The sequence below is a fragment of the Diceros bicornis genome, chromosome 18, assembly GCF_020826845.1.
Source record: "Diceros bicornis minor isolate mBicDic1 chromosome 18, mDicBic1.mat.cur, whole genome shotgun sequence".
Taxonomy (NCBI): Eukaryota; Metazoa; Chordata; class Mammalia; order Perissodactyla; family Rhinocerotidae; genus Diceros; species Diceros bicornis.
Window position 1 is genome coordinate 61233625 of NC_080757.1, and position 26091 is coordinate 61259715.

Sequence of the window (26091 nt, forward strand, 5' to 3'; positions counted from 1 at the left end):
GTTTTCTGCACGGGGTTCTGAGTTTGACCTCAAGAATAACTAAGTCAGACGAAAGCACAGGCCCACCTCCTAGAGGGTGGGGATGCTGGCCCTCAGCTCCCGTGGGGCCAGGCCTACCTGCTCAGTAGCTGAAGGGCAGAGCCATTCTGGAGGGAAGGGGGAGGGGGCTGAAAAAACACCATTGCAAGCCTCACTTCTGAACACCACAACCAGCCAAACCACGGCCTCACGCATGCACCAGGGGTGACTGGTCAGGACCCTGTAGCCACCGAGCTGCTCCAAGTGTGGGCCCCGACTTGGGTGCAGGAGACCCTGAGATTCCATGGAACCAGTTGGGGAGCCTGCTGCAGTTCCTCCCTGGATGGGGTGGCCCTGTGCAGAGCTACCGGGAGTTGGCCTCTCATCTTCCTGTGGCAGACTCCAGGGCCAGGGGAACCTGCTCGCCTCAGTCCCTCCCTCTTCTGTCATTGCCTGCTGTGGGGGAGGTAGCCCAAGGCATCTGGGGGCCTGGGTCTGGGAAGGTCCTTGCTGCCAGGCTGCCTGCCACTGCCTCCCTGCTGGGGGGGGGGGGGGCGGAGGGAGCAGGGCCAGGAGGTAGGTTCCCTGGTCCTGCCCAGAGAAGCTGAGAGCCGACACGTAGCGCCTCCCATCAGATTTATTTGGTTGCACACTAGCTGGTCAGGTACAAGATGGAGAACAGTCTGGGGACAGCAGCATGGCTGGCCCGGGAAGCACACGGGGAACCAGGGTTGCTCCCTGGGGCAGAGTGCCGGAGGTGGCATGGTCAGCACCCTGAGGAGGAAAGGGGGTGGCCCGCTGGGTCACTGCTCCCCTGAAGCCAGCTCCCACAAGGCTGGGCAGGAGGACGTGCCACCTGGAGCTGGGGGGTAGAAGGCTCCCAGGGCGGGATAGGGAAGCAGCAGTGGAGCCGGGAGGTTGGAAGCTGGGCCCTCCCTGGTACGCAGGGTGGCACCGCTCTGGTTGAAGATGCCCTCTGCTCAGCCTGCCTGCTGGGCTACTCTACTGTGCTGGACGCCCTCTCTGTGCAGCTTATCAGGAAGGCCACAAGGGCCTGCTGCAAAACGGGTGCCTTGCAGGCGGGTGGGAGGCAGCATCCTCACCAGCCCTTCTGAGGCCAGGATGGTTGGAGAGGGCACCGCAGCTTGGTTAAAAACCACGTGAGCCAAACTCTGGAGGCACGGGAAGCACAGCAGGGAGAGGGCTCCGGGTGATCTCCCTCTTCTGGTCAGAAGTCACAGTCGTCTTCCCTCTGGGGCCACACCTCCTGCCGTCTTCTGGCCTCTAGGAAGGCCAGTTCCTTGGCCTCCTTCTTCTGGTTCCGGGCCTCGTACTCTAGCCTGGGGGCCAAGTAGGGGTGAGTGGTGTGCCCAGGCCTGGGCCCCAGCGTCTGTGCACCCCCGGGCCCAGTGGAGCCCTGACCTGTTCTTGATGATGCGCTGGACAATGAGGTCCGTGGTGAGGTCATTCCCACTGTCAATCTGGCGGAAGATGCCCCTTTTCTTGGGCTCCTGGAGGCCAGAGAGGAGGGAAATGAGGGCCCTCCTCTGGACCCCGAGGAGACTGCCCAAGTGCCCTGACCTGGAGAGTCCCCACCCAAGGGAGACCAGCACCCTGGTGCAGTGGGCAGTTACTCTCGCTCCTTAGCAACCTGCTTCCTCATACTTCGACGCCATAGGAGCGGCACTTACTGCCACGCCCATTCCCAAGACAGGCATCATGGGGCTGGGGGGCATTAGGTAGCTGGGCGAGAGTCCAGCACAACCCACCTGGTACGGGTCGGAGCCATCCTTGTCAGGCACGATTTCTGTCTTCCCGTGACACACCAGATCCACCTGAGGAGGAAGCAGCGTCAGGCAGCCCTCCTGGCAGCACCCTACTTGGCCCCTGCCCTCAGAAGGCCCTCCCCAGGGAGGCAGCGAGAGCCCAGGTCCTCCCTGGGATCCAGCCCCCTAGGAGCCTCACCTTGAAGTGATCCAGGAGCTCTGCTGTGACCGCATACGGGGCCCCAATCACCACTTCTGACACGTACTGTGAAGACAGGGAGTGCAGCTGGTTAGCCAGGACCCTGCCAAGCCAGAGGGTGGTGGGAGAGGCAGCCGAGGCTGCTGGCGAGGAAACAGGGACTGGGAGAGGCAGCATGGCGGGGCTGGCTGGCCAGGAGCCCAAGGCTCCTGTACCCACTGGGGCCCTGAGGATTCCTGGGTGGGGCACGAGGAGGAACAGCTCCAGGGCGGCCTGACTGTCCCCTCCTCCCACCTCAGCCAGGAAGGGAGAGCCCAGCTCACCCGGCAGGCCAGCACGCTCAGGGTCCGCTCGTGCAGGTTCATGATGGGATAGTTCTTCCCCTTGTAGTGGTTGACCTCCTAGGGCCACAGTGAGGTTGGGTCAGCAGGCCGCCTCAGGCGGGCTGGGGCTGTGCTCCCTCCCAACGGTCCCTCGTGGGGCACCCACCAGCATGGGGATGCCCTGGACGGGACGGCCCTGACCCCTGGAAGAGACCCCAGCTCGTCTCCTCTGCCTCCATCAGCACCCGGGGCCTCACCCCCAATGAGCTGCCTGTGCCCAACACCAGGAGCCCCTGGAGGGCCCCCACGCCCTATCAGCTGCCCGGGGCTGAGACCTGGTCAAAGTGCAAGCCCGCGATAACGTAGGGTCTCTCTGCCAGGCCGTGCACCTTCTCCAGGAAGTCCACGTGCCCGATGTCTGTGCCCAGGTTAAGAAGCAAGTAATGGATGAGAGCAGCTGACCGCAGAACTGGGAGCTCCGGCACATTCCCTCCTGCCTGCCTATCCATGACACTCCCTGCCGATGGCTGTACCCCTGAACCCCACCCTAGTCTGGGGGCCTCGAGGAGTTAGTGAGGCTCCTCCAGGTCCTGCAGCCCACTGGTGCAGATATGGATATGCAGAGGAAAGGCCCGGGGCAGGGACAAACCAACCCAACCCACCCCAGTCCTGGAGGATACGGAACAGGTCAAAGGCGCCGGTAACATAGATGACCGTCTCCCCTGGCTGGGGCTCCTTCCCAGAAGCAAACTGGATGATCTTCTGGGATGTCTGCAGAAACTGGGACACCCCTGTCCAGGGGTTCCGCCCCCCTGGGCACTGTAAGCCAAGGGGGCTCTGGTCAGCAACAGATCTCACAGGCATGCCCCTCACCTGCTCACACCCCAAGGCCCCTCTTCTGAGCCTGTCCTGCCTGCACGCACCTGTGCATCTGCTCTAGGAGACATAGGTGAGGGGTGGAGAAAGCAGGTGCAGGGCCTACAGACCAGGACTTCAAACTCCCAGCCCTGTCTCCCAGCTTGCTCTAGTGCTGTTTCCAGGCAGGTGTCTCTGGTAGGGACACCGAGGGCAGGCTGGCAATGCCCAGTCCACACCACAGCCAGGGTGGGTGGGGCCCCTGTGGCCAGCAGGACTGTGGCACCGCCCCGTGGCCACAGTGGGCAATGCAGCCAATTCCACCTTGGCCCAGCAACCAGCCCGCCAGGAGGCGGCTAGCCAACACAGCCCTAGCGGGGACTGGGAACCTTGAGGCCACTGTCTGGTCACCTGGGAGGAACCTTCTAAAAAAGTATCTCCCCGGCGGGTGAGGTGAGGGGTCTAAAAAGCGAGAGAGGGCCAGCCTGCCTGGTTAGAGGCCACCTCAGGCAGTCCTTGCTCTTCCTCCAGGCAGTGGCCACTGTGACCGGCTAGTCGGCCAAGCTTGGTGGGCAGTACCCAGTCAGCGCCCAAAAGGCAGGGAGTGGGGTGGAGGATGAGGCTCTGGGACAGCCCAGGGGTCGGGTGGTGGCCTGGCCAGCAGAGGCAACACTCACCTTGCCAAAGCTGTCTGCGTACTCCCGGTACTCAGAGGACATCTCCTGCACGGAAGGGCAGGGGTTGAGGGGCCTCAGCCTCCAGACATGGCCACCCCCAGGACCCTGAAGTTCCCTGTCCTGGAGTCCACCGAGGGACAAGGCTGGGGCGGGGTGCATGGCCCCTCTGTCCCAGCAGTGTCCTCAGCCTAGGGACCTTGGGGATTCCACCCCCACCCCTAAAGACTCACCTGGCTGCTGTGATGGGCCTTGGTCACCAGCAGCATGCGGCCAACAAGGTCTGTGGTGGACACGCCCTGGGTGCGTTTGCACTCTCTGGGGACAGAGGTGGGGTCAGGGCTCTCATCCTGGCACATACTTGTAAGGCTACACCTCCAGCTCACCCCACCTGAGGGCAACCCTACTTGTGGCCAAGTCCACCGTGGCCCAGCCCCCTGACTGTGCTGCACACAGACCAGGCGTCTCCTCGCTACTCTCGGCCACGACAGAAAACCAGGAGCTGGAGGGTGGGGAAGGCCACTGAGCTCTTATCAACTAAAGGAAATAAGGGAAAAGAAGAAACCCCTTGCTAAACTCCAAGTTCGCAGTGTAGGGGTAGGCAGGCCAGACTCGGGGTGGCAGTGGCTCTGGTACCCTTTCTGCCCACTGTCTGATGCTCAGGTCCTGCCCCACTGCACATCCTCTGCCAAAGGAACTCCAGGCTGCACTGTCCCACTTAGGAGCCACTCGCCATATTGGCTTTTTTCTGTTGCTTAACAGCCAGCCGAGGCCTGTGCCCACTGTCCTGGATGGTGCAGATCTACAACACACCTCCTCCAGTTCCAGTCCTGGCCATGAGAATCACAGGCCACGGCCCAGACAGTCCCCTTGCAGGCAGAAAGAGCTGGAGAGGCGCTTCCAGGGCCTCTCCTCCAAAGGGCGGGCATGCAGTGGGGCTTACCTGTACCTCCCGGCCTGCTTCACTTCCTCATAAGTGTCCCGGCCGTCTACGGTCAGTGTGATGTCATCTAAGGGGTGACATGCACACAAAAACAAGGATTCTTGGCTCAAAGCCACGAAGGCCTTTCAGGGCCCATGATCCCCACCCCCTGTCCCAGGCCTGCCCTAGTGTGTGGGGGCTTGTTTCTATGGAAGGACCCAGAGCTTTCTCAGATCCTCAAAGGGCTGAGCGCTCCCCCAAGTGTGAAGAGGCCCCAGCACATCCAGATGCCCCTCTGGCGGTCTGCTCCTGAGCCCACCCTGGGTGCCCAGGCCTCTGGGACCCCCGCCCCTGCCACTCACTGCCGTGGACACAGAAGTCGCAGCTGTACTTGTCCAGTGTCTCCAGTGTGGTGACATAGGGAGCTGCGGGCACCACCTCGTCCACCCACTTGATGGCCTGCACCATCCTGTACCTCTCCTCCTGAGTGAACACGGGGGGCCCCTTGTGCTTGGAGATCTCCTCTAGGGCCAGAGAAGAGGGCAAGGATACGACAGGTGACCCCTGAAGGGCTGGGCCACAGTCTTGCCAGCCCCTTCTCGGGAGCCCCTCCCAGCACCGAGCAAGGTCTATAACCACGCATGGACTCATGGCGGGTGGCTGTCTCTCTCACTGGGCCCTCAGCCCACAAGGGCAGGATAGCACCCGACTGGCCCCCACTGTGTCCTCTGTGGGCCACCATGGGCACTTGGGACGCGTTTGCTGGATAACTGCACGGTCCCCTCACCCAATCAAAGTTCCAGGTAAAGGCGGGAGTTCCCTTTGACGACTGGGTGCTCAGTCCTCGAAGGCCTTGGGAATCAGGTGGGAGGTGGGGAGTGAGCGATACAGCCAGAGACTTGATCCGTTGGCTGCACTGCTCATGGACTCACTGGGCCCCCTTGCTTTAGCCTGGGACATGAGATGCAAGATGGGAAAGCCCTGGGCGGGCTCGGCCCGGGCCAGGGTTGGGGTGAGCTTGCTGAGCTGTGCTCTTCTAGAGGATGGCCCTGGGCCCAGCCTGACCCCTCATAAGGCCCTGCAGGGTCTTAGTCAATGGGGGCAGCCCCTAGATGGGCCATGAGGCTGGAAGATGGGCATAGCAGCCCCACTTACCATCGGTGTGCACACCCACAATGAGGTAGTCGCCCATGGCCCGTGCCTGGCGCAGCTGGTTCGAGTGGCCGTAATGCACCATGTCGTAGCTGTGGAGAAGGCAAGGCTGTCAGTCCCTGTGGTGAGGGCGGGGACTGGGCGGTCGGTGAGGGGCCAGGGGGCTCAGCCTTGCTCCTCCACGGCTTCTTTAGGAAGCCTTCTGAGAAGCTGCCCCTGGGAACTGCTCTCCAGAGTCCAGCTGGGCCTGGCGAGGCAGTGCTCAGCTCTCCAAACCCCTGGTCCCTGGTCCTAGGGCCAGATTTAGCAAGTGTGGTAGGTGCCCGGCTGTGCCCAGCCTGGCTGTGGTGAGCACCAGAACAGCCCCTGCTCCTCACACCAGGGACAGTGCTCTGCCCTCAGCCCTTCCCCTCACAGGAAACCACCACAGACAGTCCTTTCAAGCTGTAGAATAAACTGACATTAATTCAGCTGTGGGTTGGACTCCATACTACCCTGAGACAGTCCTGGGACCAACACAAAACAAAGTCCAACCAACAAACACGGGTGATCGCTGGCTTTGGAAATCCTTGCTCCTCCATGGCCTCCGGAAATCAGCGAGGCTCCACTCTCTGGGGCCTACACCTACCTTCCTGTTGCCTGGATTTATAGCTTTTATCCTCAAGTCCAGGCCTGGTCAAGAGTGAACTCTCAACTGAAGGCCACAGATGGCACCCACTGCAATGCTCAGGTTTCCATGTGCTCCCTATGTGCGCTGGGGAGAACCTGCACACTTCTCTGGGGGCCCCAAGCTGGGGCCTCACGCTTACTCTGCTTCATTCCAGCCTCACATTACCTTCTGAGCAGGCAAAGCTGTCCCTGCTTCTTCAGGTGACTTGGGCCACCAGGTGTACAGCCATTCTACTCAATGCCACGTACTACCCCCACCACAGCGCACCAGGCCCCAGGAGAGAAGCCTGTGGGGGTCATGGGGCTCTGGCCCTGGGGCAAGGGAAAAGGGAAGTCCAAATCCAGCAGCCTGGCCAGCCCCTTGCTCACTAGACCAGCTGGGCAGCAGGAGGGGTCAGAGGCTGGGCGGTAGGGGGTGGGGGCTGTGGAATGCACAGCACGGAATGCAGGGTGGTGCTGGGTCCAGAGTGTGTCCCAGTCATTGTGGCCTTGTGGCCGTGGCCTGCTGGGGCAGGGGCCCCGCCTGGCCAGGGCCAAGGTCAGAGTCCACCAACGTGAAGCCATGCTCCCTCTCCCCAAGGTGACTCAGGCACAGGGGCAGAAGTACGGCAGCCCCGCTTGCTCTCAAAAGTCTGGGGCTAGGGGTAGGGCCCTGGCCAGATATGGATTTTCCTTTTTCTGCCTCCCTCAAGTAAAGGACTGAAAAAGCATCAAAGATAGCAAGTCATCAGTAGGGATTAGTCCTTCTCTTATCTGTTGACAGTCCCAAACTTATTTTAAAACCACTCTGGCTGTCTGATTTGCCAGAAAAGAGGATGGATGGGCCCTGTAACCCTCCCAGGGTAGACCCAGGAGACTGAGGACTCCACTGGGGGTCTTGAGCAGAGTCAGGCAATTCCCGCGCTGATACTTGTCCAAACACTCTCTGGTCTTGTGCTGGTTAAGCTGGGACACACAAAACCCCTGGAAGATATTTTGGGTGCATGGCTCCTTCAGATAGACAGAGCTCTTAAGGGCACTGAAACGGTTAAACTCATCAACATTAGATTCACGAGACTTTGGCCACCACGATCAGCGGGTTGGGCAGCCGGGCTGGCTGGGTCTGCGGCTTAGTAGTAAAGGCGGAAACGGGGCGCCTTGGGAAGAGGCGCTTCCATCACAGTTCTCGGAGTCTCCAGCGCTCGGATCACGGCCCTGCCCGCGCTGTGCGGCCTCACGCCGGGCTGCCTGCGGCGGGACCAGACTGGGGGCGGGACGGGGTGGCCCGGGTGCCAGGCGTCCTCCGGGGCCTGAGTCCTCCGCCGGCGCCCGCCCCCGGATCGACGGCCGGCCCCGTCGAAGGCCGGTTACAGACGCGTCTTCGGCGGCAGCGCAGCGGTCGCCGCGGCCCCCACCCGGCCGCCCGCCCCACCAACGCCCGACGCCGCGCTCACCAGCCGTCGCACCACACCCGCACGGCGCGCCTGCCCCCCGGTCCGGGCCGCCCGGGTCCGCCCGCCGCCCCGTGCCCGTTCCGGATCATGGCCCTACAGGCAAGGCGCGGCCCTGTGCGCTCTGCGACTCAGAGCGGCCGCCGCCCGCCCCGCCCCGCGCACGCGCTGTCACGCGGCCCTCACCCGCCTCGTGCGGCCAATGGCGAGCGCCGTCGCGCCCCCGCCCGCGGAGCCCCGCCTCCTCATCCTGCCGCGCCTGGCCAATGGCAAACGCCACCCCAGCCGCACTCCACCAGAGAACTGAGCCCCGTCCCACCGCGCGCGGCCACCGGCGTGCGCCAAGAGGATCAGCCCCGCCTCTCCGCTCCCGACCAATGGCGTGCGCCATCAGTAGCCAGGCCCGCCCCTCCACCTCCCCTCTCGCGGCCAATGGCGTGCCCTTCTCAGCCCCCGGAGACCCCGCCCCTCTGCGCGCGGCCAATGCGTGTGCGCACGGCCCTTCAGCGCTCACCTGGCGGAGGGGCGGGGCAGGACCACGACCACGTGGGGCACACCCCGCCGCCTCAACGAGCGTGGCTGGGTGATGCTGCCACGGACCTTGGGGAGGGCAGTGCTACTCACTGACAATGGGGAAGACAGTGCAGAGATGTTTAATAATAAAAAGGTGTAAGAGCCAAGGCTCAAAACCATCCCTTTGCTGCATACCCAGTACAGAAAAAGGTTTCTATAAAGTTAACATTTTTAGTAAGAAGCAGTAGAAAGAGGGTGGAAGCCCCTGAGACTAGCCCGGTGAGTGAGGTAAGGCAGCAGTGTGCTTCCTCCTGGCCGGCCAGTTCTGTTCTCACAGAAGTGTGTGGCTGCCACCTCCATGAAGAGGCTGAGGAGCCAGGCATCCTCCACGTCTGGCCCACACGGGGACAACCACAGCAGTGCAAGGGGGCTCCCCACAAGGACAAATGGCTAATGTGTCAGGGGGAAAGTGTCACCCCAGAGAACTGTCCCCAGAACCTGTGGGGCGGTCCTGGCCGTCATGGTGCCACACGCCCTGAATAAGAGTTCCCACCATCTGCAAAGTGCCAATTGCTGTTCTCAGTCCCGCACCACGCTGACCACGTTATAGTACTTTCTTCCTTTTCGTGCGTTTGGTGCAGCCCCTGCCAAACCAGCCACCTAGGGCAGGGGCTGAGCTAAGTGGTGTGCCCCGGTCCCCAAGTGGAGGCTCTTCCTGGCTTCTGCACAGTGACTTCCGACTGTGGCTGCCTTCTTCGCCTGCACGCAAGGGAGTCGCCAGGGAGAAGATGGGGTCCTGCCACCTACCGGAAAGGGAAAGCTGAGTCAGGCATACCTGGGGGCCTCTCAGTCTCACCCGCCCCAGGACGGGAAAGCTGACTGAGGTTACCCTGCTTCCCTCCCCCACATCTGGGTTGGGCTTTGCTTAGAGGGAGCTCCACTGTTGTTCCCGAGCTTTAGAACAGCTTCCGGTGGAGATAGCTCCCTGAGTAACTCAAGGGTCAGCACCCAGACTAGCTCAGCCTCTGCAGAACTCAGTGTCCTCGTCGGCGACCAAGCGGCCATGTGCACACGGGGCGGGGCAGCAGTAGCCCCAGAAGGGATGAATCATTAGCAGCCCTGGGCCCCACCTTTCACTTGTTCGGCCAGGGGCAGATGGACCAGACCCTCTCCCCCTTCCCAGACTGCAACACTCGACGGGAGGGAAGGCCAGCTGACTAGGGAGGCACCACCTACAAACTACATCGTGAAGAGATCATGTGTCTGACTGAGATGTAGAACCACTATAAACTTAAGATACAAATAAGCACTGATAAAGAAAATGAGCTAAGTTAATGTAAAAAAGAAAAAAAAAAGAAAAAGAAAGGTACAGTACACAATAGGCCCACATTTACAGAACACCACACACATAACATACAAGAATTGCCAGGCCCAGAAGGTGAAGGGATCCTTAATTCTTGAACCCTTTGATTAAAAGAAGTTATTGATTTCCCCTATAAGACCCTGAAAATTCACAGAGAAAGAAAGTGTAAACTTTTTACTCAATACATACACCATGTCTAAATTATCACAAATTCTGTATTAAGGCACAGTTTGTTTAAGCTTCCCCAAAGTATGCCAGCTCCCCAAACCAAGTGCCCCGAGATTCTGTTTGACCCGAGTTGCCAAGAGCATGTCCCTTCGAGGCACCTTCCCATCCAGGCTGTCTGAGGTAAAGGGGGAACGTCCAGGCACACTCTGGCAGGTTCCCTCTCCCCACAGGGAGTCACATCAGCCAGGGAGCCTCAGCCAATGCCTCGGGTGGTCCCTGCAGAGGCCACCATGCTGCAGTCACACCTCAGACACCGTTTACAACACCTCAGAGCTTTCTCTGTGCTCAGATCACAAGAGAAGACAGACACAGCCCATCCACATAGGGGCAGGGAAGGGAGGATGTGCCCATGCCCCCTCACCTGCTGTAGGGGGGGATCTCCAGGCCCAGCTCGTCCATGAGGAGCCGCATGACGTCATCACACTTCCCGTGGAGCTTCAGGGCAGCCCAGTCATCCTTTGGGGTCCACTGGGGACAGGGGAAGGCAAATGAGGACAGTACCTCACTCATTGCCAGTGGTCTGCTAGGCTTGGCCCCTGCTCACAGATCTCTGTGGGGCGTGACGGTGGGATGTGAACATCCCAGGGACTCTCTGGCTCTCCTGTTCCAAGGCCCAGGTCTAAGGAAGGGGCTCTGGGAGCCCTAGTTACCTGCAAGTTCACAATGTAGAGCTTGGGCCGCCGGCTGGGGGGCTTGGTCATGCACCAGAGGCGTGGATACTTCTTTAGAACCTGTGGCAATGGATGGACAGACAGACAGACCACACGCACACCAGGGAACGAGGCTATAGGAAGCTGGGTTCTAATGCTGAGCTGGCCAGCTGCCGGCAGGCTCACTCCCGTCCCATCCTCAGTGCTGTTCACGTACCTTTAAGCTGGAGCCTAAACACAGGATTGTGTCTGCTTTGCTAGCAGCCTGGGTGGCTGCCTCCCAGTTCAGAGGCTGCCCCAGCGTCCCCCTCTCCCCAAAGTGCACAATGGTGTCCCGGAGCTGGGCCCCGCACTTGTGGCAGGCCCGGCCTGTTTGGTGTCGGTGCAGGGCGGTGCGCTCCGTCACATCAAACACCCGCACGTACTCCCTATTAGGAGTGCAGGCCGTGCAGACCTGAAGAGGAGAGGGCATTGTGAGCAGGAGCCGCCAGCCTGTCCAGGCCCCCAAGTCCCAGAAGGACCGCTCACTTCAATGTACATGTTCCCGTGGAGCTCTGAGATGGCCGTGCGAGGCAGCCCGCTCCGCAGGTGGAGCCCGTCGCAGTTCTGAGACACCACATGCTGCACCTGGAGGGAAACAAGGGCACAGTCAGTCAGCAGGATGGCTGCTGGGGAGCAGTGCTCAGCAGTGAAACCATCCTGAGCCCGGCCTGGCCCCAAGTCCCAAAAACCAGGGGCAACTCTGACCCTGCATGAAGCCTTGAAGGCAAAACCAGAGCAACAGGCTGGTCCCAGCAGGACTCAGGAGGACCCCAGGTAGGGAGAGCGCCCCAGCAACTCTGACGTTCTTGGAGCAGCCAGGAGGGCAAGCGTTGGCATCATCCCCTCTCAGCTGGGAAGGGGCTCGGGGCCAGACTGATGCTCTCTTGAGTCGTTATGTTTCAGGTCCCTGAAGGCCCAAGAGGATCGACCCCTTTCCCACTCAGTTGAAGGTGCTCACAAGCCTCCCCTGTACCTCGGTGACTTCTGAGGTCTGTGGGGATAATATGAGAGAAGCATGAGGGGAAGGGGCTACCAGTAGCTCTGGGCCTGAGGTTGGCCCTCTATGTGATGATTTGGAGAGGCTTCCTCTCCACTCTCGGAGAGGAAGCACGGGAGGATTGGAGGGAGGCCCAAACCAGGAGTCTACACCACTGGGTGGGCACTCATCATGGGGGAGGGAAGGTGGCAGTGGCTGATAGGTAGGATACAGTTGCCACTTGGGCACCACGGTGGTGCTCTGGGTCCCACGCCGTGGACCCAGTGTGTACACTAGCTAGCCACACCAGGTTCTTACCAGCTTCTGCTCGTATAATCGGGTGATGCTCATGTGGGTGAGCGTCGGCTCGGCCTCACTCAGGTCGGCAGCACTGCCAGGTGGAAGGGAAGTGAAGGTGAGGGAGCTGCAAGGTCAGGCCCATGCTGCCGCTGCTCAATTAGGTGGGAAGGCTGCACCAGGCTGCTTACCGAATGCTTCTCCCTTTCTGAAGCAGCGTCCACACTCCATTAGGGCCCCGGTAATCTGGAATAGAGGCTGCCTGCAGGTTGAGAAAGAAGACAAACCCACTGAAAAGGCATCACTCTACGGACTGGCAGAATTCCCAAGCATGGGAAGCAAATGTTTCTCCCAACATGTTCCAGGCTGGCCCACGGACTAGCTTCTATTCATTCCACAGGCTCAGCATCTCCTAGTCTAACCTGTCTGAACCCAGAAGGAGTGCACCCCATGTGGCTCCATCTCTCTGCCTGGATCCCCACTCCCACCTAGTCCAGCTCATCCACGCAGGCTCCAAGGAGCTCTAACCCCTCCAGGAGCCTCTCTAGCACTGAGTACAACCTGGGATCTGTGGCCACGCCTGTCCTCCACATTGAGGGGGAAAACTGGTCAGGCTCATCTGTGTGTTCCCTGGGCCTAGCCAGTGCTCAAGAAAGGTTTAGCAAATGGTGAACCCCTAGGGGAGAGCACTTCTCTGTCCAAATTCTTACATGCTGATGCCATAAGTAGTTCCTGCCCTACCTTCGCAAAGATAGGCCAACCTCTCCAGATGAGATAAACACTACTGAATTTCTCAAGTTTCCAATCCAGTGAAACAAAGCCACACCAAGAAAAGATGACAGAAAGCACCCTAGGATCAAGGTGTCTCGTGCTCCTGGGCTGTGAGTCATCTTCCTTCTGGGGAGCCATCTCCTCCCTGCTGCTTAAGCTCAGAAAAATGCTCACTCCGATTAGTGGTTCTGACTCACACTGATAAGGGAACCTCAAACAGTAACGCTCAGGGCAAATTAAAGAGCAGCACATGGCTTTTAGTAGCCACTTACACCTCTTTAAGAGTTGCTATTACTGCTTTTGAATAATCGTATGACAGGAGTTCACATGTGACTGTTGAGGGAGGAGACCCCATTGCCAGGGCTTCTAGGTGTTTATAAATTAGAGCAGTCGACGCATCTTACACACACTTGCTACTGGGCCTCTGCGCTCATCCCCGTGTGGAGGGTCTTACTCTCACCTTCGCCTATAAAATCTCACCCTCCCTTCAAGGCCTGGACTCAACGCCACCTCCCACAAAAAAACAACAGGATGGGTCTTTCTCCCAGCTCTCTAAGACCAGAGGGTGTGTCTGGATTTCTAGTCTATCAACCTAGCACAGCCAGCTTCAGGTTACAGTTATTTGCTTATATGCCTTACTATTGTCATCTACGGGCTTCTCAAGGAAAGAACACAAAGGAAATCCTTGGTGTTCACGTCTACTGGGCCTACTCATGGGTGACACTCAGCACGCACCCATCAATTAGACAAACAACGTGCCATCCACACTTTCAAAGCCAGTCACATTCCACCACCCATGACAGCTTCTCAATGAAACTTCTCAAAACTCAATGCATTTCTCCTCTTCACTGGTGTACTCTAATTCTAACTGCCTTACTTTCTCCTCACTTTCCTTCAACATTCAGAAAACACAACGTTTTCTGGGGAATCAGGAGACAGCTTTGATCTTAGCTCTGCTCACATCACCTCGGGACAATGAATCAACCTCCTTCCCTTTAAAAGAGGAGGTGTGCCAGCACTGACCTGTCACGTCCCGTCTTCATCCCTCTTCCTATCTTGTCTCTAACTGGGTATAACAGAGTTCAAGAATTTAAAAATGTTTATCTACTTAGTGAGGTTTCTCACTGAGTCATTTCAAGTTTCTCTAAGAAAGGAAAGAACCTCAGAGCTACTTTTAAGCTGAGCTCTTCGCGAATCAGTGCTTTTCCTCCGCTTACACTACTGTGCTCGGTCCTGGAGTCAGTTACCCAGAAGGGGGCGCCCCACGCCCGACCCCCGTCCCGGCGGTCGGTTCAGGTTTCCACGCCTCGCCTGCCTACCGTGCTGATCCCTGCGCCCGTGTAGACGACCAAGTACTTGGCGTTGCGGACGGCGCCGGCCAGCTCCCGGACCTTCCTCTGCAGCAACTCCGGGTCGTCGCACACCTGCCGAGACGCTGCGGTCGTAAGCCCGCCCCGCCCGCCCCACCAGGCTAGGGGCCCGGGGCGGAGGGGGCGCGCCGCGGAACTCGCCTCCTCCTGCCGCCGCTTCAGGCCCTCGCGCCGCCTGCTCCGGCCCTGCAGCTCGGTCACCAAGTCCTCGCTCTCGGCCAGGAGCCGACCCTCCTCGGCGCTGCGCTCGGCCGCCGCCTTCCTCAGGATACGCGACACCTGCGGGCGCGGGGCAGGCGGTGAGGGCGGCGCGGGCCAGGGCGAGGGCGCCGGACGGGCGGCGGCCTACCTGGCGGAGGCGCTCCCGCTGCTGCTCCTCTCGCAGCCTCCGGACCCGCTCCGCCGCCTTGCGCTCCGAGCGGCTCAGACCCCCAGCTGCCATCGCTCTAGGGAGACCCGCACTTCCGCTTCCGCCTCCCGGCAGGCCACGCGCCAGCGCATGCGCGCGAGGCCCCGCCTCCCCCCGCCCGCGCGTCGCGTCAAGGAAGCACCTGCCAGTCTCTTTAAAAGGTGTTTATTAATCATATACAAAATAAAGAAAACCTTATATATCACAAACATACACTATGTACAGCAATAAATACCCGGGGCCCGGCCCAGTGCCGCCCCTCCTGGACAATAATTTAGCAATAAATACTGCACAGGGCAGGGTGGACGCGGGCGGCCCAGCGAGGCCCCTCCCCACTCGGATCCTCAACAACCCCGCCCCAGCAGATCCCAGCGTACCCCCACCTCCCCTGGCTTCAGCCCTAGGCAGGGCAGGCAGGATCTGATCAACTCGGCTCGGCTCGGCCCCACCCTCTCAGCGCCAGGAGAGCAGCAGAGCTGGACACACTGGGCAGCCCTTGTCCTGTTGCCCTAAGATACCTGGAGAAGGTTTTCTGTACCCACTCCCGTTTGGTTCAAGGCTTCAAGGACTAGCAGATTGAGTGGATGGGGAGAAGGGCACAGCTGGGAAACGAGGTTGCTGGAGGGGTCACCCTTCACAGCTCATCAGGGATGCACTCTCCTACGCTCCAGCTCAAACTGGCAGGACAGCCACGTACCAAGGCTGCTGCTCCAGGGTGGGGGGGGGAATGTGTGCAACTGGCCTAAGAAGTACAGCACACGCCCAGGACACATAGGCCAGAAGGAGGACGGGCCACTGGTCTCGAGGGCACCCTTGCCTCTGTGCGTCCTCTGCTCTTCCCACCTGCTCCAAAACCAGACAGCCAAGTGGAAGGTGAAAAAATGCCCATAAGAATTATTTAGTGGCTTCTGGGGAAAAAAATCGTTAATGTGTTGGTTCCTTTCACCAAACCACAGCCTAAAATAGTAACTTACAAGATCCCAGAGCGGAAACGGTGCTTCAGGCTGTGGCTTGGGCTTCCCAGCTATGGGATGGGAGCTTTGGCCAATAGGCCACCCCAGAGAGTGGGACGCAGCAGGTAGAGGATAGGCCTTGACCACCTGTCCCAAAGCAGGCTGTGGCCGATCAGTCCTGTGGGCTGCGGCACCGACCACTGAGGCTGCTGCTGACGGTCAGGGTTGTGCACACAGACCACAAGTGTGGACCAAGAGCAGAAAAGCCTCCAGGGGAGACCTGGCACCCACCAGAAACCAGGACACCACACAGCTGCCACGGAGCAGCCGTGTTTTCTCACCTGCACAACAGCAGTGCCACCCAGAGCAGCAGTCAGGGGCCGTGGGGAGGTCTCCCTGGGGCCAACACTGGGCAGGAGCTGACCTGTTATCACTGGGTTCTCCTCTGAAATCTGAGCGTCCAGGTCGGGAAAGGAAGGAGTTGGGCAAGGGCAAGGTGGGAGGGAAGGTGCACATTATGGTTTACTTAGCGGACAAGTTTGGGAGACCTGGCCTCAGCCAAAGTCCTCAATTCGCTGTGTCAGAAAAGTTGAAGAAAGAGCGAACACAACACTCTCACAGTAGGAAAACAGAATTAACAAGAATCAGAAAGACACCAACCAGTCACATGTGGACATAGGATCTACTGTCAAGAAACCAAGGTGAAGCAGAAAAGGGGCAGAGTGGCCCCACAGGGCTGGCTTGACTGGAACATGATGCTCCCCCAGAACCAAGGAACACTTGCTCGAAATCCAAAAATCTTGAAAGAAAGCAAGGCTTCACTAACTCCAGAAGCTTTTTCTGTAAACCAAAGCCTTTTCTGCAATTTCTGTTCGGCATATGCCTACCCTCAAACCCTCCTCCCACCTTCCTCGCCCACCTCCTTCCCTCTGCTCTCCAAGTCTACAGTATGGCATGGGTTCAGAGACAGACAACCACCTCCCAGCCAAAGTGGGAACCGTAAATGGACATGTTAGGCAGGGCAGGACCTCTCTTTAGGGATTCTTGTGACGCGATTTCAATTTGTCGCTGCTACAACCAACATCAACGACTCTCGTCTGGACCCTAGGTAAACAAAAGCCAGACTGCAGGGAGGGGGAAGAAGCCACCAAGCGGTTCAGAGTCAACGGTCAAAATTTCCATTGCAGGCTGACCCAGGTACAACGGGGAATGCCTCTGAGCATCTAGGGGCGATGACAGAAGTTGACAGCACGTACCTACTCCTATCCCACAGGCACACTAGGTTAAATCATGCCAGGCCATACTGTTTTTCTTTTCACCAGCCCACACTTCTGTGCTTTTCAGGGGTTCAGGGCCCTCAGAGAAGCCAATGAGAGACCCCAAGGAGAGGCTGAGGCCCATGTGACCAGAGACAGGGTAGTAGCCTCTTGGGGGCGGGCATTGCAGGCAGCCCTTGTCACGAGCCTACAAGGACCTTCCAAGCCAAATCTGGAAGACCGGCTGCCTCCACTGAGAGGCTGGGATGGGATGGCAGGCTCAGCCCCAAAGAAAAGCACCTCCACAGCCGAGCAGTGGATCCCTGGAAGACACAGACCCCAAAGGGAGGCAGAAGAGGGTCCAAAGCCGCAAGCTGCTACCATGTTCAGCAGGAGATGAGGAACAGGACCTGGCCCTGGAGACTGTAGCCTTGTCTGGCACTAGTGGAGACCCCCCCAAGCCCTCAGGCAGGGAGAAAGGGCTGCCCCAGGTGGACTCTGAAACTACCTGGTTCTGCCTGCGAAGCACTGCCCCGCAGCACGGAAACAGTTCTGGGATAAGTGGGCCCCTGGGGTCCCCCTGCTGAGGCCCACGTGAAGCATCCAGGAACGAAGCCCGGGTCTGCAGCCAGAGCTCAAGCATGTTGATTGGAGGACAGAAGGAAAACGGCCAGGAACAGCTTGGCTGTGGCCCTGTGGGCACCCACAGTGACTCCTTGGTCCCTGCAAAGCCCCCATCCAGGGTCAGAGGCAGTTGGTATGGAAGCAGCATGGCGGGGCTGCAGCATGGCCCACAGTTTCACCTACCCTGCCACTGGATCAGCCCAAGCCCTAGAAACACGTGCAAAGCCAAGGGTTAGCAGGGGTGGGAGCAGCAGAGCCCCACATCTGACCCCCTGGGGGCCCAGGCGGAAAGGGCCAGGCTGGCGGGCACAGACCCTCAAGCTGCACTGGAGCAGGCACCGCCTGACACTCTGGCCCAGGCCCAGCAAGCCAGAAGAAGCAAAAACACAACCAAATCCAAAAAACAAACATGGGAAAGCAGATACAAGAAGTGACACCCACAGGTCAAAGGTCACCAGGAGCACCAGCACGTGACGCTGCACAAGACCTCACCAGGCACGGACCACACCACGGCAGCGGCAAGAGACAACGGAAGCAGGAAGGGCAAAGGAGTAAGTCACTTTCGGTACAGTTGCAAACGAGATAGCAAAGAGGACGTCAGGCCGTGCCTTCTGGTCGCTTGCTGCTTGGCTTTTTTTTTGTCTTTTTTCAAACTAAGTTTTATAAATAACATCTGATAACTCTGTGTATATAAAAACTAAATTCCAACAGCCACAAAGACTTGTTCGTAAGTTTACAACAAAGGGATTTTTTTTCTTTTTTTCTCTTTTTTTAAACTAGCAAAGTTTCTATTATACTTTCTTCCATTTCCCATTTATATGGTCAAATGTTCCTATTTGTTTTTTTTAAAAAGACAGTTTTATAAATACTCTGCAGCTCTTTTTTTTTCTTTAGCTTTTAAACATATAATTTAATAACTTTGTAAAAGGAACTTCTCTCTTTTAAATAAAAGGCTATGTAACCACACAAATAGGTCATGTAAACAGTGACACGGGACCCACTGCAGGACACTGGACACACCCTCACACACGCTCACAACCAGTGATTTGGTCTTGTTCAGTGCAATGCATCAGGCGCAAGCGCCACGGCCCCTGGCCTACAGGCATACATTACCCCACTTCCCAGCACCCAGGCTGGTGGCCCGCCCGTCCAGGGCCCTCAAGGACACCTACTCTCCAGAGCAGCGCCCGTCTATGTCTGCTGGCTGAGCTGAGAGTGAACGACACAGCTCCCTGCCAGCCGGGCAGCCATCAGGGTCTGTGGGCCACTCGGGAGTGGAGAGCAGCCCCTCCGGCCGTGGAGCCCTCCCTGCTCAGGGACACACAAGCCCCAGAGCGCTCACTCTGTCCATTCCTACAGGACCAGCTCTGGACTCCAAGCCTGCATGGCCTTGGTACAAAGGGGGCTGGGGCGACCCCACATCACCGCCGAACTGACCAATCCCAATGTACAAAACACACGATGACAATGACGAGATCAAAGGGGCTCAGCCCGGCGCCCCTGGGGTGCGGGTTGTGCTTTGCAGGGAAGGGAGGAGGTAGGAGAGGAAGACGAAAGAAAAGGAGGAAGAAGGGAGGAGGAAGGAGGGGATAGGGCTGCCGAATTCGCCATGTGCCTAATGGCCCCCCACAGACCCGCCTAGGCAAGTGCGCGTCCCTACGACCGGGCGTCCGTCTTGGACTTTACTATTGTGATGACGCTGGTGGCGGCCACCTTGCCAGGGACGAGGGGCCCCAAGCCAGCAGCAAGGGGGCCCCGAGCCGGTGCCACGGGGCTGCGGGCCACGGTCCTGGCGAAGTTCTGCAGGGCCTCATACTTGGAGCGCAGGGCGTCAAGCTCCAGCTTCATGCTGGCGTTCTCTGAGGCCAGCTTCTCCACCTCCTGCTGCAGCTCCGCCTTCTGCTTCTCCAGCTCCTCCTTCTGGGTCACCCGCTTCACGCGGCAGCTGGCGGCATAGCCACGGTTCTTGAGTGTGCGTCGGCGCTGCTTCAGCTGGATTATCTCTTCCTTAGACAGGCCCCGCAGGTGCTGATTTAGCTCCCGCACCGACATGGTCACCAGCTCCTCATCAGTCAGGCTGGTGCCATTCTCACCTGGCTCCCGCTTCACCTGAGGACAGCACAGCGCACGAAGTCATGGGCTGAGCAGGGCTGCCACGCCAGCCCCAAGACACCACCCACCCTGTCTGCTCACCTTCAAGGCCTTGTTTCCTTTACTGGGGGTCGTCATAACCTGGGGGCACAGCAAGCAGGCACTCTGCAAGATAGGGAGCAAAGGTCAGAATCCTGGAGACCATCCCCTTTCCCTCCTGTCCACACAGAGCCCGTGAGCTCCCTCACACCCTCCACTGGCCCGCCTGGGTAGGTGCCCATTCCCCTGATACCTGGTCCCCAGGACCAGTCTTTGGCCTTGCCTCTCCCAAGCTGGCCTGCTCCCTGTCTACTCTGCTTCTAGACAACCAGGTGGGAGGCCAGTAGGGTTTGATGGGGAAGGGGAACTGAAGTGCTGTTAGGTAGGCAGAGACAAGAGGGGCCACGGAGAGATCAGAGGATGCGGGAGGGGCCAGCCTGGAAGGAAGCTGGGAGCTTTAAAAATAACCCCAGTGCACGCCCCAGAGTGCGGCTGTTCCTGGCGAGTCACGCTGACTCAGCAGATTGCTCTGCTCCCTCACCGGCCTGGCACTCTCCAAGGCTGCCAGCCAACACAGCCCCAGGGGACCAGCAGCCCAGGCAGGGAACTGCTGGGGCCAGAAAAGCCAGCCTGGCCAACAGCAGGTGAGGGCCAGGCCAGCGACCCTGCGCGTGTGCACTCCAGGGTCCTACCTCCTACAGCCACCTCCCCTAAGCCGGCCTGGCCCGGGACAAAGGGGGCCGTCTCCACTGGGGACTCAGGCATAGGAGAGGACGTGGGAGAATCCTGACTCTCCCAGAGACTTCTCACTTTGAAGAGTGGCAAGTGGGTTATCCAGCTAGCTCAGACTCTGTTTTCAGCACAGGCGGGAGTTCCCCCACCTTCCAAGTGGCAGGCACTCCAGCCAGGAGGAGCCTGGCCCAAGGCCCCTCTGGCCCTCTCTGTCTACCTCTGCTGCTGATGGAGGAACCATCCTGTGGCTTTGGGTTGCAGTGCCTCTGCCCCACCCCATGCAGGGCATTTCACAAGAGAGCCCACAATTAGCCATCTGGAGGCCAAGTAGGCCCCTTGCCCAGGGTCAGTGCCCACAGAGGAGGGAACAAAAACAAAAGGGCTAGGGGCTAGACCAAAGACCTGCCCCAAGCCCCCCTTCCCGCACCTGCCCTCACGGTCTTCCTGAAGACCGTGTCAGGAAGACAGGGCTTCCTGAAGCCCTGCCAAGGACATTTTTGCGCACCTAGTCCTGGCACACCTGGCTCAGTCAACCTCCACCAGAACCTTAGGCAAAGACAGCCTCCCCATACGCCGCCCCCTACCTTCCACGTTAGAGGCAGGGAGGTAAATGGCTGGAGGGCTAAGACAGACTGCAGTCCCGTTTGCTCCAGGGTAGAGAGCCCACCTCACCCAGCCTTGCACCAGGAGACGAGGCTGCAGGCAAGAAGGAGGCCAGAGGCACCTCCCCACAGACAGGCCACCCGGGGCTCTCAGGCAGGCCCTGAGGCTCCAGCCGCATGATTCTTCCAGAGCAGAAGATGGGGCAGACCAGAGCTGGAGATCAGAAGGTCCTCACGGACCCACACCCACCCTGGGAGTCAGGCCCTCGCAGCGGAGCTGCAGGGGCTCCCCCAGCCTTGACCCCAAGTCGGGGTGCAGGGACACTGCCCTGTGTCCTACCACTGTCAGCCCAAAGGAAAAGCCCTGACACCAGCTTTTCCCACCTGCCATCCTTCTTCCACCCCTGAATGCTGAGCACAATGGTGACTTCCTGAAGAGATCACAAGAAAAGTGCCAAGTGTGGCGGCTGGGAGCGGAAAAGTGCCTCCTCGACAGATTTCACCCTCCATAGAAGGCCTGAACTCAGCACAAGCACAGCCAATCGCCTCCTAATCAAAGGTGGGTGGTGGGGGAGGGGCAGGTCTCAGCAAAGCCAGCTTCCTGGCCTCTGCTGCCCACCTGGGGACACACACTGATGGGACAGAGATAGCCTCTGGGGATGGGCTAGGAGTGATGGCTCAGGGCATCTTTAGAAGCCAGATGGAGGGGATCCGAGGCCGGATCAAGGAGAAACTGCCCCCACACCCACCAGCCCTCCTCCCTGCTCTGCTTCCCCAGAGGCTGAGCCCACCTCATGGAGAAGGAACGGAGGGTCCCAAGGGCCCCAATCCACCAAGGTACCCTGGGCCTCCCACTCAGGCTCAGAGCCAGCCAGGAAGGGGAAAGAGGTTTGGGCAGCTCCATCCCCTTCCCCTGGACCCAACTCCAGGGCATGGGCACTAGGCAGGAGGCAAGCCAGCGACCCCTGCTCCTTCTCCTGGCCTGCAAACCCCGTGGCACTAGGCAGGAGGCAAGCCAGCCACCCCTGCTCCTTCTCCTGGCCTGCAAACCCCGTGGCCAAACCTCCTAGGCAGATGTGGCCTTGGGCACTCTGGTACTCAACCTAACCCGGCCTCACTCCCACCTCCTCCAGAAGCCCTCAGCCACTGAAAGCCACTCTGAAAAAGTCTACAACTTCATTTCCACTAAAGCATAAGTAAATAAGAAGATTTAGGGCTAAGTGTGAATGTGTATGGGGGGGGCATCCCTGGGGACACACCCCAAGGCCAACCTAAGCTAACCATGACCCCTGGGCAAGACGGGTCAGTTCTGGTCTAGACAAAACACTCTCATCCCTGGAGGCCAGGAACCACCCATACACCCAGGAAAGGTGGCTCTGGCCACATTACCCTTGGGTTGTCACTCCCCAAGAGTCCTCAACACCCATCAGGGCCATGTTTTTCATTAACCTCCTCAACGCTGAGCCCCAACTTCAGGTGGGACAACTTTGGGGTGACTGAGAACTGCATTCTTCCACTCTATGCCATCCACACCAGCCCACCTACCGTGCTCTGAAGGCTAGGCACCCTTGAAGCTACCACTGCCTGCAGCCTCAACCCAGAGCCTAAGGCCTGGCTGCGAAGGAGGGCTGGGCCTGCTCACCACTTTGCTCCCCAGGCGTCTAAGTCCTGCTGCTTCCTCTCATTTGCAATTTCCTGGTGGAGCTGCCCCTGCTTGCCCCCTGCCCTGTCCACCGTCACTCAGGGCTCAAGTACAGGCACTTCTCTTTCTCCCACTGCCTCTCTCTCTGGCCAGGGTGTATCCCTATTCTCCCTGCCCAAGGGCTGCCCAGCTTGGCCAACCAGACTCGTCACAGGGAAAGCCTGCTTCCCAGCCCAGCAAGCACGGCCCCCCTAAGCTCCTCCCCTCCTGTAACTCAGAGAACTATTTCCCAGTTTGGAGAACTGTCCCAGATGCGGGTGCAGGACCAGCTGCCAGAGAGTAGCATGCCTGGGAGAGGCCAGACAGGCCAGACACTTCACCTTCCAGACCAGGAGATAAGCTGCAAGGTGGCCCCTCCACTTCCTCCTCACGGCCCTACCCTCAACTCGCTCATCAGCCCAAACTTAAACAGGCGCCCCAGCCCCTGGGCCGGGCTTATTCCCCACATCCCCACGGTTTCCCTCCTACTCCTCGTTTCCCGACCTTTCAGGCCCTGAAGCCCCTAGCTCAAATCCCCCCAGGCATCAACATGAGCATCGAGTGACCTCATGCTGATGACTCAGCAAGTCTCCCTCTGGGTTCTGGCACGCGGGTGAGGGGGCGAAACCGACGGAGCAGGGTCTTCTCAGCCCTGCCACGTGCCACCTCTCTCCCCCGGCCCGCCAAGGACCCCTCGCCCGGGAGGCGATGACACGGACACCTGATGAATCAGCAGCTCCAGCCGGGGCCGCCGTGCTCTTCCGCGGAGCCCCGAGCGTCCCGCTCGACCCCACCCTTTCCTCCCGCCACCCCGGCCGCCCCTCCCTCCAGGGCGCGGTAGGTTCTACCGAGCCAGTCCCGCACACGCCCCGCCCCGAGCTCCGCCGGCTCCTGCGGCCCACCCCCAGCACCCAAGGAGCAGGAGCCAAGAGCTGCTTCCCCGGTGGGGAAGTCGAGGCACGGGCCGCCAGGAGGGTGCGGGCAGACCCGAAGCCAGGAGCGCCCAGCCCGCGCCGCCCCGGTCCACCAGGAGGAGCCGCGGCCCCGCCGTGCCCCCGGGCCCGGAGCCCCCGCCCGCCCCGCACGCCCCCCGCCCGACCCCGCCGGCCCGGCCTGGGCCCGCCGCCGTCTCACCCACCACACTGCAGGCCCGGGCGGGCCGAGGCCGGGGCGGGGCGGGGGGCTCTCCGAGGCCGCGCGGGGGCTCCGGGCCCAGGGGGCGGGGGGGGGGGGCGTGCTCGCCGCCTGCGTGGGCCGGGCCGAGCGCGCTGGGAAGGCCGGGCCGGACCAGGCTTGGGATCCGCCGCCGCCGCCGCCGCCGCCGCCGCCGCCGCTCCACAGACGTCACATGATGTTTGGTCACGTGGGCTCCATTCATGAAGCGGCGACGCGACCGTCCGGGGCTTAAAGGGGAAGGTGCGGCGGCAGCGGCGGCAGCGGCGGCTGAAGCGGCCGCAGCGGCGGCGGCGGAGCGCTCCTGTACTGCGCCTGCGCGCCCAGCGCCGTCGCCCCGACAACGCGCGCGCCCCGCCCTGCCCGAGCGGGGTCTCGCGGGACTGGCGCGGACGCGCGCTCCCCCGCCGGCCACGCCCACCCTTAACCTGCTACACTGCCCCCCACCCCCCCACCCCGCTTCCACAGCGGGAGCCGCGGGTCCTGCCCAGGCGCCTTCCTTACCCTGGTGTGCACACACTTTCACTGGCCACGTCCAGGGGGCGGGTGCGGACCCGCGGTCCCCGGGCATTACCTGGTGTTTCTGATGCCGCACGGCAGGCTCTACATGTATTATTACCTCGCGTAATTGGAGAGCTCTCCTCAGCCATGCCAGGAACAGTGGCCTGGTTCACAGACAAGCAACAGGCGCGGAGAGGTGACAGGCTTGTCCAAGATTCAAACTTAGGTCCGTTCAGGCCACCTCCAGGATCCTCCCAGTAGTGTGATTAGTGTGGTCCGTTTTCACCCGACACCCGGAGAACTCACATAAGTGAGAAGGACTGTGTCTGGACCGTGTCTGGCTCAGAGCAGGTGCGCCTGTAAACATCTGTTAAATTAATAGTTGATGTAGGAACTGTACCTTGCCTTTCCTTTTTCATCAACATCTGTCTGGAACTCAGTTCACGTATCCATGTCTGCTCCTGCCCTTTCTGTAAGGAGTTCTCACTGCTGTTCAAAATTCCCAGAGAAAGACCATGAAGGGGTAGAAGGGAAATCGGAGGGCTCCAACTTCCACTTCCAATTCTGGACTGCTGCTCAGGTGTAAAGCCAGGAAGGGTGACCCACCCTGCCAGGCAGATCAATGGAACCCAGGTGAGCTGACAGAGGAGGCACCCGCTGTGGGGTCCTTGTGAGAATGCAGTGCCACTGAATGAATGAGGAAGGCCAACCAAGGAAGCCTCTGAAGCCAGGGAGCATAAAGCCATCACAAGCATCACCTGCCAGACTCCAGGAACTTCTCTGAACACACAGCTCCTTGTCACTCTCTACTTTGTAGGGTTGCTTGTGGTTCTCGTATCATCCCATGCTCTTTAGGGCAGGGCACATCCCCCTACACTGGGTATAGCCCGAGTGTCACATACTTAGGGCCTTCATGTACCTGTGACATGACTTCTAAAGCCCTCAACTCTTTTTTTTTTTTTTTTATGAGGAAGATCAGCCCTGAGCTAACATCCATGCCAATCCTCCTCTTTTTGCTGAGGAAGACCGGCCCTGAGCTAACATCTATTGCCAATCCTCCTCCTTTTTTTTTTTTCCCTTTTTCTCCCCAAAGCCCCAGTAGATAGTTGTATGTCATAGGTGCACATCCTTCTAGTTGCTGTATGTGGGATGCGGCCTCAGCATGGCCAGACAAGTGGTGCATTGGTGCACGCCCGGGATCTGAACCCGGGCCACCAATAGCAGAGCATGCGCACTTAACCTCTAAGCCACCGGGCCGGCCCCTCAACTCTTTTTTTTTGGGTGAGGAAGATTGGCCCTGAGCTAACATCTGTTGCCAATCTTCCTCTTTTTTTTTGCTTGAGGAATATTAGCCCTGAGCTGATATCTGTGCCCATCTTCCTCTATTTTGTATGTGGGTCACCGCCTCAGCATGGCTGACAAGCCCGCCCGGGTCCACAGCTGGGATCTGAACCTGTGAACCTGGGCCACCAAAGCAGAGTGCACCGAACTTAACCATTACACCACGGGCTGGCCCAGCCCTCAACTCGTAATGTACACAAGAGCAAAGATTTGCCACTGAGGCCAAGGATGCAGTCCTATTGGCTCTGTCTCCTCTAGCTTCTTCACCACCAGGTGCCGGCTCCGTTCTCCTGGTCTTGCTCAGTAGCTGTGTGGACTTCGAGCTATCGCTGGGCTGCGGGAGTACAGCAGGCCCCATCTGTTGACATGGGGCCACCTAGGTCAAGCTGGAACCATGGTGCCATCAGGAAACACTGATAACCAAGTGATTTGGCCCTGGGGCTGGGGGCTACCACAGGTGGACACTCACTG

At 59.5% G+C, this 26091-nt stretch overlaps 3 protein-coding genes across 11 annotated transcripts; all 3 read right to left on the bottom strand.

Moving 5' to 3' along the window:
- Window positions 1–639: 639 nt before the first annotated feature.
- On the bottom strand, window positions 640–8115 carry PCYT2 (phosphate cytidylyltransferase 2, ethanolamine). 6 transcript variants are annotated; one of them, XM_058561887.1, is made up of 13 exons: window positions 8012–8115; window positions 5913–6001; window positions 5120–5281; window positions 4779–4845; window positions 4069–4153; window positions 3839–3883; window positions 2987–3125; window positions 2642–2724; window positions 2307–2384; window positions 1984–2049; window positions 1788–1853; window positions 1441–1529; window positions 640–1358 (listed from the first exon to the last, which is right to left on the bottom strand). In XM_058561887.1, exons 1-13 carry the CDS (start codon window positions 8098–8100, stop codon window positions 1247–1249), a joined length of 1170 nt encoding a protein of 389 aa, XP_058417870.1. In that variant the 5' UTR covers window positions 8101–8115; the 3' UTR covers window positions 640–1246. The 6 variants fall into 6 exon arrangements, with proteins under 6 accessions (XP_058417870.1, XP_058417873.1, XP_058417872.1 ...); XM_058561890.1 differs by lacking the exon at window positions 5120–5281; XM_058561889.1 differs by lacking the exon at window positions 2642–2724 and having other exon boundaries at window positions 2278–2384; window positions 2969–3125.
- A 530-nt stretch (window positions 8116–8645) lies between these two features.
- Window positions 8646–14685, bottom strand: SIRT7 (sirtuin 7). The gene is made up of 10 exons (XM_058561899.1): window positions 14568–14685; window positions 14360–14497; window positions 14168–14272; window positions 12269–12339; window positions 12099–12171; window positions 11291–11389; window positions 10980–11216; window positions 10763–10843; window positions 10474–10580; window positions 8646–9324 (listed from the first exon to the last, which is right to left on the bottom strand). The coding sequence occupies exons 1-10, from the start codon at window positions 14658–14660 to the stop codon at window positions 9126–9128; spliced, it is 1203 nt and encodes a 400-aa protein (XP_058417882.1). The 5' UTR covers window positions 14661–14685; the 3' UTR covers window positions 8646–9125.
- Window positions 14686–14776: 91 nt separating this feature from the next.
- On the bottom strand, window positions 14777–24036 carry MAFG (MAF bZIP transcription factor G). Of its 4 annotated transcripts, none has more exons than XM_058561904.1 (3): window positions 23744–24036; window positions 19654–19716; window positions 14777–19569 (listed from the first exon to the last, which is right to left on the bottom strand). In XM_058561904.1, the coding sequence occupies exons 1-3, from the start codon at window positions 23981–23983 to the stop codon at window positions 19117–19119; spliced, it is 756 nt and encodes a 251-aa protein (XP_058417887.1). In that variant the 5' UTR covers window positions 23984–24036; the 3' UTR covers window positions 14777–19116. The 4 variants fall into 4 exon arrangements, with proteins under 4 accessions (XP_058417887.1, XP_058417890.1, XP_058417889.1 ...); XM_058561907.1 differs by lacking the exon at window positions 23744–24036 and adding an exon at window positions 22567–23027; XM_058561906.1 differs by lacking the exon at window positions 23744–24036 and adding an exon at window positions 22374–23027.
- Window positions 24037–26091: the final 2055 nt, after the last annotated feature.

Coding starts and splice junctions, on each gene's coding strand:
- PCYT2 (XM_058561887.1), bottom strand. CDS start 8,100: ATGATCCGGAACGGGCACGGGGCGGCGGGCGGACCCGGGCGGCCCGGA. Junction 2,725..2,986: donor CGGCGCCTTTGACCTGTTCC/GTATCCTCCAGG, acceptor ACCTGGGCACAG/ACATCGGGCACGTGGACTTC. Junction 1,359..1,440: donor CAGCGCATCATCAAGAACAG/GTCAGGGCTCCA, acceptor CTTGGCCCCCAG/GCTAGAGTACGAGGCCCGGA.
- SIRT7 (XM_058561899.1), bottom strand. CDS start 14,660: ATGGCAGCTGGGGGTCTGAGCCGCTCGGAGCGCAAGGCGGCGGAGCGG. Junction 12,340..14,167: donor CGGGCGCAGGGATCAGCACG/GTAGGCAGGCGA, acceptor CTCAACCTGCAG/GCAGCCTCTATTCCAGATTA. Junction 12,172..12,268: donor CAGAAAGGGAGAAGCATTCG/GTAAGCAGCCTG, acceptor TCCACCTGGCAG/TGCTGCCGACCTGAGTGAGG.
- MAFG (XM_058561904.1), bottom strand. CDS start 23,983: ATGAATGGAGCCCACGTGACCAAACATCATGTGACGTCTGTGGAGCGG. Junction 19,717..23,743: donor CCGCCCGGGCCTGCAGTGTG/GTGGGTGAGACG, acceptor CCTATCTTGCAG/AGTGCCTGCTTGCTGTGCCC. Junction 19,570..19,653: donor AAGGAAACAAGGCCTTGAAG/GTGAGCAGACAG, acceptor TGCTGTCCTCAG/GTGAAGCGGGAGCCAGGTGA.